Raw genomic sequence first — 12,080 nt, 5'->3', positions numbered from 1 at the left:
AGTGGTGGGATGGCAGGGTTAGGTTAAAGGTTGGACTCTATGATCCCAAGGTCTTTTCCAACCAAAGTGATTCTATGATTCTATGATTCTATGAAATCACTTGAATGGGCACAGAAGGTTGTTTTCATCTGGGTTTAAAAAAAACAAACAACAACCCTGGAAGATTTCTGTTTGTGATTTTTGATGAAGATCCCTTTCACACCTTTTCTCTTTCCTTTCTAAATTATTTCTAAGAGGAAGCTAGCATTTTTCCATCAGCTCTCCTCGAGAAACCACAGAACTCTCTGAACTGGAGTGCCTGCGTGTGTGCATGCCGTTACGTGGTTAGAGGCATGTATGCTTGCACTGAGAATACTGGGGAATTCTGCACACATTAGCAAACCACAGGGTTTCCTGAAGTAATTAAATAGCTGAAAGATCGCTTCTTCCCAAAAGGAAGGTAACTGAATGTTGAAACATCAGGCAGCGGTATAAAATGACTAAATGGACACAAAGTTGAAATCCAGACTTCTAAGAAATCCACCTCAGCAAAGCCAGCCCATATGCCAGAGATCGTGTGGGAGGCACGTGGATTGTGAAGGGGCCCTGCTCATGATCACTGATATGGTCTGGCACAAATAACCACTTTGTTATTCCACCTAAGGCAGGACGGGGGCACGTTAGCAGGCCTTCAGAGGGGAGTGAGCATGTACCTCTCTTTCTGAAACCTTGAACTCCAAGCCCCAGTACATTCTGTCTTCTGTACTATCCAATGAGTAACAGTCACCGGTGCCAAATCGATTTCTTCAATTTTATGTTATCACCCCCAACAGAATTAAATACATCTGCACTGTTAGAAATACTAGAGCCCTTGGGCTGAGTCAGTTATTCTCATTTGGAGAACAGGGCTCATTTTATTTCAGGTAAGTAATAAAGATCTGACAAAGATGTGTACTAGAGAACCCCCACCAAGACAGTCTTGTACCTACAGTCTTGCAATGAAACACCAAGCAGCCTGAAATTACCATAGATTAAATAAAACCTTTCCTTTCTGTCAAAACAGAACAAAATCCAGTTCACCAGCCACTAGAATAATTAATCAATGAAGCAAAAATGACATAAAATAATTGAATAATTACCTTCTAAGGTATTGCCCAAAGCCCTGCATCTCTTGATTGCTCTGTTCATTCAGATGTACAGAATTAAAGCTAAAGGTGCGTGGTTTTTTCTTTTTCTTGTTTTTCAGAAGAGCTGCTTGTAAATGTTGCAGTTGCATTTAAGCAAATAGCCATAAAAGCATATCTGCTCTGGAGTTCAAGAGCCAGATTTCTAAAGGAATTACATGCCTGAAGATGCAAACAGTCTTTACACAGTTTTCAGAAACACTGAAGAAGGTTAGCCATCTATTCCTGGAGACTCTAGCAGTGTTAGCATGGCCCCTCCAGGCAAAAATACCATGCAAGGAAGTCACAAAACCATGTCACTGAAACACGCTTACCCATGCCACACAATCTCCTGAGTAGAGCACTTTTACAGAATAAGGACAAAAGAACGGCTACTCCGAGTCAGTTCAGAAGTTCATCTAAACAACTATCTTGTGTTTTAGCAACAGAAGTATAGAGTATAAGAAACACTCTAGGTATGGAAAGATTCTTCATCTTCATATACCTTCTCAGCAACCAGTGGTTTAGGGACTTTCTGAAGCCCCTTCCTCTTCCTCATTGTCACATCTCATGTTTCCCTGTAAACACTCACAGCTGTCTCTAATCACTTGCTCAGTAAAAGATACAAAAACTTTGCACAACACACATAAAAGCAACGCATTCAAGTATCGCTGTATCAGGAATCACAGAGACGAAACCCATAGTTATATACTCTCTCTGCCCTTTCTGTTGCGTATTGATGAATTACAGGCCACATCAGCTACAAGGGACCTGTCAGTAAACTAGAGTCAATATTATTTACGGCCACAGAGTTTAAAATGACCAGGAATACATGAAATCAAATGCATTGCTTTCACAATTTTTGCTAGGGAAACAGCTATGTGTTATCACGGTAAGCGAGAGCAATGCAAGTCCACCTCTCTGTGCCACTCAAGACCTTTCCTGCAATGATTGTTAGTTTGCTTGTTGTTGAAGTCTCATCTTACGTTGAAACAGTCACACACGCGTCTCATTAATCACAACTTAAGAATACATGACAGGTTGCTTCATTCTCTCCAGCCACTCAATGACCAAAGGAAACTAAATCTGCTTGACCTAGTCTTTAGTGGTAGGGGCTCTAGGCTCAAGTTTGGTCACATTTGAACTGTTACAAACATTGGATCAGATGTCTTCTGCTCAGACTTGAGCAAAACCATTGCAGTCACTAGGGAGAAAGCCTCGCGGTCACAACTTTGTTTTGGAAGACCCAGAACACATTCTTTTTTTGCAGGCAGCCTCCACTCACCTTCCCTCCCTTACTCCACTGGAGCAAAAACCCCATGTGGAAGGTGTTTCTTCAGCATGTATTTCTAAGCTTTTAACAAATTCACAAAAGCTTCAAGGAAAGAATATTAGATCTTTAGGAGAAGGAGGGGGCAGCAGAAGAAGGTTCTTGTCTTGCACATGGCCATGGGCACTGGGACTGCTCTTTGTCCTTGTTTTCTGTGATGAAAGCTGCCATCTGTCCCGGCCCATCGCCAGCCCGAGAAGCTGGCATCCCTTAGCTGATGATAGCATCTGGAAGCCAGTTCTAATAGGATTGTGCTCATACCTCTTGCACACCCAGACGTCTCTGTCTCACTCCAGGCTCCTCTCAAAAAGAAAATGCTGCCAAAAACTAATATGAGCCGTTAAATTTCCCCTTAGGTCAGTTCACTCAAGTTCATGCCCTTCCCACTGCTCCCATGACTCTCAGGAATAACCGCAGCAAAGTCTGCCTGCTTCTTTCCCTGCTGCATCATTCTACAGAAAGCAACGAACCGTTAGGGGATCAGTTGTACTTGCTTCAGGTGGTAGACAGGATCCTGGGGTTTGTCAGGAGGTCTACAGAGATCCAAGGAGCATCTACAGCCTTACAATTGAAAGATGTTTTTCATCAAGATGAACACCAAAAAAACCCAGCCAGAAGCAGATACAAAGGGGGAATACTGGGAGGTATCCATGGAGCACAACTAGCATGGTGAAGGAGTACATCCAGAAGAGCAGAGATCTGACTAAAGCTGCTCTGGGCTTTGTGACACTTAACAGCATGAGTCAGATCCTGTACCTTTGCACCTAGTAGCACAGTTGTTCACTGAGCTGGGGTAGGGGTGGAGGAGCATGGGCTGGGCAAGGGACTCCTAGCAGCCTCTCTACTGCAGCAGAAACCCAGATAGGGCAAGTCAGAGGAGTAATCATCTGTAACACCTTGTCCTATTTCAGGTACTCCCATCTGAACACAGGAGGAGTTTCAGCACTCCTTCCTGCAGTGAGGTAGCCATTACAATCTCTGCTCCTGCAGCAGGGAGGGAAGAGGAGGAACTGAGGCACAGGAAATGGAAGTGACTTGTGCCAAGGACCTGGCTTCCTAATCCTCTGTGTTGGCCACAATAGCTAGTCCCTGTTCCCACTGCACATCAGCACATGTAAAGTTCTTTACTGCTGCATGCTCACACTGGGATGAAGTGTAACAGTGCTCCCACAAAAACAGGCTGCCTTGGAGTCTTGCATAGCTGTGAGGTATGTGCAATGCCTCTAAAACCACTGGCTCCACCAAGTGGATGCAGAGGTGCTGCTCGGTTCTGCCAAACCTTACAGCTGCTCCCTCTTTCAATTGAGCATGTTCTTTAATCAGCTCCTTTTTCCCAGCCATGGATCCTACTCCCTCTAACTGATTTATGCTAGTCACTTCTATTATTGTCATTGGCATCTCCCATGCTCTCTCCAGCTCCTCCTTCAAGGAAAGGCATTTTGCCCAGATTTCTGCTAGGACATGCCCTCTTGTTAACTTCAGATTCATTACCCCAGCTGCTTGGATTTCTTACCATCTTGAATGACTTGCTGGCAAACAGAGGTTTACTTTTCTCTAAAATTCAGAATTTCTACAAAGTCATTCCCCAAGCCTTCCAACACTTTCTTCATCTATAACATGCTAACCACACATTACAAGCCTAAAGTAGTCCTGCCAGGCTGTTAAAGATCAGGGAGGCAATCTCGCAGCTGGGGGCTCAGGTTGCAGATACAGGAATCCAATTCCCCTGTCTCCACTGGTAAGCCAGTGTTATTTAAAGGGTTGGCTCTGGCTTTTGGTAGGCAAGTTGATAGATTAGGTCAGGATAAGCTCCTATTTGCGTTTCTCTTCGACAATTCTGCAGCAGCACATACTGTGTAACATCACCCACATCACATATAACCTTTCCATCCATGCCTATGGTGTGCACAGTCTCAGTATACTGAAGATACACGCAAAATATACTCTTCACCTGTACACACTACAACCTAAATGGAGCCTCAGCAAAATGTATAGCCTAGGAGCCAGAGTATGCCAGTTCAGTAACTTCTGAGAGGACAGCCCTGACAGCAACACCTGTAAATCTGCACCTCCAGCCTGACATATTCATCTAGTGAATTACACACACTAACTTCTGTGTGCAGGAGAAAAACATCTTGTGCTTTGGGCACATACACATGGATACCGCTTTACACTACTGGAATACAGCACCAGTTCCAAACATTCAGCAGTGAGGTGACTCAGTTCCCAGCTTTGAGTTCAAAGACACATTTTTCCCAAGCACACAAAGAGCAGTCCTTTTGCCCAGCTTTCACAAGCAGTCCCTGCTGGGACTATCTATTAGGGAGGAGGTGAAGCAACAAAGTCTCAGCTACAAGCCCACCATTCTCCTTTAGTCTGCAAACAACTGCCCTGACCCTCCACCCCTTGTGCCCAGACTCTCAATGCGTGGACAAGCTGCAAACATCTACAGCTCCTCTAAATGTCCACTTACTTCTTTATGTGCCTCCATAGAGCCAAAACACAACAGCAGCCCTCTGCACCTTATGTTTCACCAGCACTGCACACAAGTTGGTTGGCTTTTAGATCTGTCTCTAGCAGATCACTGAAAGCCAAGGGGGACTGGAAGAAACTGGTGCAGCATATAGAAAGAAACAGGGAAAGAACAGCAAGGAGCTTCATATAACTGGAAATGACACTACATCTAGGGTAGGGTGGCTGCAGAGGAGAGACTAGGACTCTCTGGGCGAGGGAAATAGGATGAAATCAAGAATCCTGAGGACTGGAGGCTGCACTATGTAGGTGAGGAGAATGGGACAGACAGCTCAAACACAACAGGAATGCAGGGGCAGCCAAGAGAGGCAAAACAGCTGGCACTAACCTTCAAATAATCAGAAAAAAAAAAAAAAAAAATCTGTGCTCACCACAACACCCTCTCCCTTCCAAAGGCAGGGCTGGGACACATGTTGGAGGAGGTTTGTGATTCTTTTGCAACCTCTTCCTTCTACAGGACAGGCCCATATCCGGCATCATAACACACCTGCTATCTACTCCAGCTGTCACTTTGGTAGAGGACATTACAAAGGCCTGGAAGGCTCTAAAGGTGCTTTTTCCAGCAGATGTCAATGTGATACCTGCAACTTTTAGCAATTCTGCCATTGGCCTGCTATTCTTGAGAGATCTGACAGAGGCTTCCATTTTCAAGCCTTGGGAATGTCACACAAAATTTAAGAAAGCATTATTACAATTGGAAAGTCATATCCTCAAAAGTCAGCCTGAATTTAGCCCCTTTGTATATGCATTATGTTACCATGTAACGACAGTATTAAATACTATTTTTTTCATAGATCCTGCTCAGGTTGGACGTATCCTAGTGATAAATTCACACCGTGTAAGGAAAATGATTGGAATCTATAGAATTCCTGCTAGTTGCAGAACACAGAAGGTGCAGTTATATGTATTACAAGGATCCTGTCTGGAAAAGACAGACTTATGGTCAATACAACTACATACTACTTTGAAAGTATGGATTTGGTTATACATATCTTCCACCCTATGTAATGGTAAAGCAAAAGGGATAGTCTTATGGCAAAATCAGCAAGTGATTATGTCATTAAGGGCTGCAACAGCACAGATCTGGCATTAAATTCTTGATTTCTGGCATTTCTTAAATTCAGAGTGTTTGACTTTGAAATCTGGGAAATGCATTCCTCTGTGGGTAGTTTATTGCATTAAAAAAAAAAAAACAAACAAACGAAAAACCAAAAAAACCCCACGCAACAAAAAAGGACACATCTAAAGGCTGAACTTTGCCTGGTTGGGGTGGTATTCAAACACCCAGAGCATGATTGCTCCCTCATATAATTAGTCTCCACTCTCTCAGGGACTAATCACTCTCAGTAGCTTCCTTTAGCCTGTATTCAAACTATATCTATTTATTTTCTCCTTTATAGTCCCTTTCACAGTCCAGGTGGTAAACTTACCTTGTTTAAATACTTGGAATTATTCTCACAGGAATGTCTAGAAATGTTTTCTAGTCTATTTTTCAAGATAAGACAAAAGACTAGATTATATTAGCATAACAATACCCCACCTGCACCCATATTCTCCTGATTGAACTTGCTGAGGAACAGACTCTGAACCAACAATGTCAACAGCATTTGATCTGCTGCTTCTGCAAAAAGCCACCTCACATACCTGGATGTGTACAAAGGTGTGTGTTTAATGGTAATGCAAAAAAAAATAGCACTGGGTGACATTATAAAACAATGACCACTTTCCAGAGGTGGGCTATCCCTGTGTTACAGAAATCAATTCAGTATCTGCCAAAACATCACAATGACTTCTCTGTGCAGTGCAGTAGGTAAGATGGTTCCAGTTGCCTGCTTAAAGTGCAAACAGCTCACAAGGCAGCCATTTACAAGGCAGGACCGCAGCGCACTAAGTGAGCGCAGGACAGCTAATGTCACCCCCTACTGCTTTTTTTAATACTTCTGTCAGCTTGGCAACACAGTGACTGCTGCTGGAAAAAAACATGCCTGGCATTTCTGATGGCTTCCTGCAGAGTTACATGGAGAAGAGACAGACAGCCTGAAGGCTCAAGATGAAATCAGCACATGGAAAACATGCCTCACATTTTCATGCTTGTCTCCTTCTGCTGGGGGGAGGGGGGGGGGGGGAGGGAGGAAGGAGGACTGGCAGGGAGATGAATTATGTTGTATAGACAGACAGTGTACCAACAGTTCTAATAGCATCAGGAAGCCATCATGTTAGAGAGCATGAATGTGACCACCTCAGCCACTGGCAAAGCCTCAAGAAAATTCAGCAATGTTATTGAGACATAAAAATAAAATAATTATTTCTATACCTATCTATCATACACTGTGATGGCTGAGTTTAAATACTCAAGTATGACCCTTGGCTTCCACTGTGGGATGCTAACTCTTGGGCCAACAAGGGGAATGATGCCACTGGAAGAAACAGGTACACTGGAAAAGAATGAGGACAGGTCAAATACTCCTGACAAAATCTCTCACAGTCCTGAGGAAAATGAGTATGTGCAATGCATATCTGACATCAAGGGTTTGATTTGGAGTCACCATTGTGGGGACTATGCTGAAAGCAAAGGGCAGGTTGCTAGCCTTTGAGCAAAGGGATTAAATTGAGAACACGAGACCAAAGTTATGTCCTCCTAACAGGGTCACCCCTATTTACTCCACAGCTCATGTCCTTCCCCAGTGTTCCTGAACCTGCCTCTTCCTTGTGCTGGGAAGAAACCTGGGAGAAGGGCACCAGTCCAGTACAAGAACAAAGAAGGAACAACACTGTTCTGCTACACAATGGAAGCATCAAACAGGAAGCAGGAAAAGTCTCTACAGCTGTAGAGGGAAGAATCTGTCCAGTACTCATGGGGAGACAGAGAAAAAAAAGGCATGTGAAGGGAGAAGGAAGAAAAGATTTTATGATATCCAGGAGGAAGATATTTAAACATCACTGAACTAGCAACCTCTAGAAAATTGGCACACCCTTCCAGAAGTAACAAATAAATCTGATCCAGGTACTGCTCTGAGCATGAATAAGCGTGGGGAAGCAGGATGGGAATTCTGAGAGTCTCATAATTTTCCGTGTCTTAGGCAAATTCAGACAATACTGTCTCACAGGTACAAGAATACCTTGGTTAATGTTAAATGCTCTTCAAGAATAAGTCAATATAGGCATTCAGAGGCTGGAAAATTGTAATTGCTCTGAGGGAACAGATAGTGATGACTGCAGCCTGAATCCACCTGAACCCCAAACTGAAAGGAACTGATAGGGCTCCACATCCAATTCACATTCTAAAATGCCACCCCACCCAACCCCTGAGAACATTTTCTAGTTCATCTTTCCTACCTTTTCACTCTCTGCAAACTCCTGCAATATAATTTGTCTCTCCACACACAGTTCGAAGAAGTCTTCTGAATGGAAGCTTTCATGTAGAGCAGGGAAGAATGTTAGCTGGTTACAATCCGATCCCTTCTTATCCATCTCCCTTTCTGCTCCATTTAATGTCAGCTCTCCTACATCAGTATAAAAGAGATTACAGTTTTAGTGTCAGCCGGATGACACCAAAAGCATTTGCAATTTAGACTTTCACCCAATCTGTTCTACCTTGGGAAATAGCATTATTTATCTGCAAAAAACAGGCAAAATCTGTGACTTCTAAAGAAAGACTCTTAGTTCAGGGAACTAAAAAACAGGTAGCTGCATACAGTCATAATTCAGACTAAATTCCTATAATCACTGAAGATTCAAACATATTGAACAAGTGTATTTATTCTCATTTCTGCACTGTGTTGGGCTGATCATCTGATAATCAAATAAATGTTAAAAAAAGAATCTGTTCACATACTCACATGAAATTAGAAAAAACTGAAAACGGTAGTCTTCTGGGGACACGCACTGAGCAGGATCTTAAGAGAACCCAAGGAGAGACAATCCACTCATATCTTGCCCAAGCTGTGTTCCAAGTTTTACAAATTCATGCAGTGCACGTAGTTAGAGGAGGCATGCTCAGCCCTCTTATTGAGGTAGACTGGAATCACTTTCATGCAGAAGCTACGTAGTACTTCAGTCTTGTTTAGAGTCTAGAACAACGAGCTCCACTCTCACTTGGTTTCTAGGCCCTATCACACTACAAAATATACAACAATACTACCTACTTCCAACAGTGTACACTAGAAGCTTGACTTGGAACAGCCACAGAGGTGGCTGAAATCCACAGCCTTATACTTGGCTGACATTTCCAAACAACAGTTCTTTCTCAATGTTTGGGGTTTTTTTTCCCCTCTCTGAAAAAGTATTGACTTCTGTATCATATTTCACTCCCCCTCCCTGCCATTCTTTTAAAGTCTCACGTAACAGAAAACCTGGCCTTGGAAAATGAAAATGTTGACATAATGATCATATTTTGAAAAGTCTGGTTCTGTTTTGAACACTGAAAAACAATTTGACATGTTAATGTTCTTGGCGATTTCCTTCCACTCTCTGTTATTTTGTCCACAGTCATGGAAAGTTATAATTCCTGCTACTACTTCTCTTGGCCATCTATCACCTGGTTTTAAATACTATTGCAGAGGTAGAACTACAGTGTCTACTAAAAGTGGGGGGAAAGTCTGCACTTTTCCTTCTGAGTTTAAGCAGTTGGGAGCTTTCCAGGTGCCCAAGAATGCCCAAAGCTTTCATTTCAAGATAGCTTTTTTGCTTTCAGATCTTTCTGGCGACAATAAGAGAGCAACAAATTCTGAAGACAATTTATATACCACCTATAATAATTGCATCAGTCTTTTCCCAGATGTTCAAGTGACTTCTTAGTCCAGAGCACTCAAAGTAAGTTTTTTTCACTAGATGAAATTCTGACCTGGAAGTCCATATACTAACTCCAATTCTCTTTGGCTGTTTGTGTCCACCCTCTTGATAATTTAAGTTAGCCCTAAAAGGTTACCTGGATTCACTTTGGCAGTGGGGGTTGTTTCATTTCTGTTTGCTGGAAGAACCTGAAAAGAGACTAGGTATGACTGGAGTGGAATATGCAGAGTAAACATAACAACCTTGTTGCAGAGAAAAACAGATTTAGAACTATGTTGCAAATAAAAGCCTTGGAAACTCAAACTCATTTGAAAGGACCCAAAGGAACAACTAAATGTAGGAGCAAATGTCAACAATTAAGCAAAAGGACTATTGTCTTTTCAAAGACAATCCTGCATGAGGCCAGTTATGGGATAAAAACCATACCACCCAGTCTACGGAAAACAGCTAGAACCCAAGCTTCCCATAAAAGCTGAAAATGTCCTAGAGATGGGAACCTCCTGATACACTGATGTGCTTCAGCTTCTTGTTGATAGGTTTTGGCACTTAGACACTAGAGAGACAGACAGTAGTAAACACCCCACATATACTGTCCAATTCTTAGTTCAAGCCACTCTAATTCCCCTTTTGATCATCCACCAGTTCTAGCAGCCCTAATAAGTCTAAGTCTAACAGGACAGTGCAGCCTTCTAACTAGACTCTGTTGCACACATTGTGAAGTGTTATAGCCATAAGATATTACAAGCAGAAAAGTATGGTTGGATTATACTCTCATTTGTCTGGGGAGATCCCCAGAAAAGAGGGAAAATAATTCTGTTGCTGCTAAACACATTGCAGCCCCTCTTACTCTCTCTAAATCAGACACATGCAGTGGATTCTCTATGCATGGCACAGCATATTGATGAGTCAGGTAATGAGAACCAGAGGAAAGAGGTGAGTATGAAGTCATCAGCAACTGTTACAGAAATTGTGCATCTCCTGCAACAGCTTTCTACCTCGCTCTTCATTCGCATCATTGTTGCTCGGGTGTTCACATGCTGAATCCTCTTCCTCATTCGTGAAGGCCCTTCATAACAGTCAAGAATCCATCTTGGCTCTAAGGATCGTGATGCATCTCCCCATGGGCCCCTTCTGTAGAAAAGTTGCTCCTCGAGTATCATCCAGTCCTTGGCTGCTTTACTGTAACCACACTGCTGCATCTGTGGGACAGAACCAATTTGTGCCACCTTTTGTACACTTCCCTTCTCCCATCCAGAGGTGGCACCACTTCAGTGATTCAGAGAGATCTACCCAACCTACTGGATGGGACCACTGAAGAGGGAACACTGCAAACCTAGCAAGCGGGTCCAACCGACTACCAAAAGTGTGGTGTGGGAGACACTACTAGTCCAGCTAAGATACTGTGACAAATATAAGCATGTTGCAAGCTTCAACCTCCTTGAAAATGGCTGATTTCCAACTCAAAACAGCATCACAGAGTTTTTGTTCAGTCCATTTTTTTTCTGGCAAATATTTCTGTCAAATGGCAACCACCATGTTCACTGAAAACAGTCTAAAAGTCTCAGTCAGAAGTGTGCTCTGCTCCCTCCAAGCATGGCACAAGTTTAATTATTTCTACTTAGGAGGTGTGTGCAGGGAGTTGAGCGGCACTAAAATATCTATTTAAAGGAGGGAAGGGGTGAGAATTTCAAAGAATGAAAAGCTGCTTGGTCTCTGGTGGCCAATCCTGAAACAGAAACATAGCTGTGAGATTTTAGTGGCTATGAGCTTGAGACCTCTTGAAAAGTTTTACTGGCTGCTAAGAAAAAAAGGTCAAAATCCTCACTTTTAATTTCTGCCACTGAGTGTGGAATAATTCATTTAAACAAAAAAAAGGCTACTGAAGATAAAGTGAGGATCTCAAATCTGATTGGTGAGTGACGCTATATCGCACTTCAGTGGTGATGTCAGGAACTGAGTATTGACTCATCAACTGTCAGCATTTCTTTGGGCATACTACTTATCTCACTTCTGAAATGCCTGATTTCTCAGGGTAGCCCAAGAGCATCTATTCAACAACAGAAGCTGTTGCACAATATTCCTGTTCTTTACCTGCACGTGGTTCTTGTACAAAGAGGCATACAGCTCCTGCCCAGTTCTTCGGTACTGTTCCATACAGGACACAAATCCCTAGAAGGAACATCAGAACAAATCACACCAAAGTGCTGCGGGTGTGGGGCAGAAGCAGGCATTAGTTGCTCTACCTTTTCCAAGAATAATTAGGGAAAACAGCCTGTGTGTGAGTT

General features: G+C 42.9%; 1 protein-coding gene across 1 annotated transcript in view; it reads right to left on the bottom strand.

Moving 5' to 3' along the window:
* WDFY4 (WDFY family member 4) overlaps nt 1-12,080 on the bottom strand; it is a 153,321-nt gene that overhangs the window by 53,310 nt on the left and 87,931 nt on the right. Inside the window, exons 41-44 of the mRNA XM_035897359.1 lie at nt 11,887-11,964; nt 10,791-10,994; nt 9,932-9,983; nt 8,341-8,507 (exon numbers count right to left, since the gene is read on the bottom strand). Coding sequence (XP_035753252.1) covers nt 8,341-8,507; nt 9,932-9,983; nt 10,791-10,994; nt 11,887-11,964 — 501 coding nt within the window. The remainder of the gene's footprint in view (nt 1-8,340; nt 8,508-9,931; nt 9,984-10,790; nt 10,995-11,886; nt 11,965-12,080) is intronic.

Source organism: Egretta garzetta, unplaced genomic scaffold, assembly GCF_000687185.1.
Source record: "Egretta garzetta isolate BGI_Z169 unplaced genomic scaffold, ASM68718v1 scaffold56, whole genome shotgun sequence".
In the NCBI taxonomy this organism is placed as follows: Eukaryota; Metazoa; Chordata; class Aves; order Pelecaniformes; family Ardeidae; genus Egretta; species Egretta garzetta.
The sequence above is the reverse complement of the archived record's forward strand: the minus strand, read 5'-3'. Positions and strand labels throughout refer to the sequence as shown.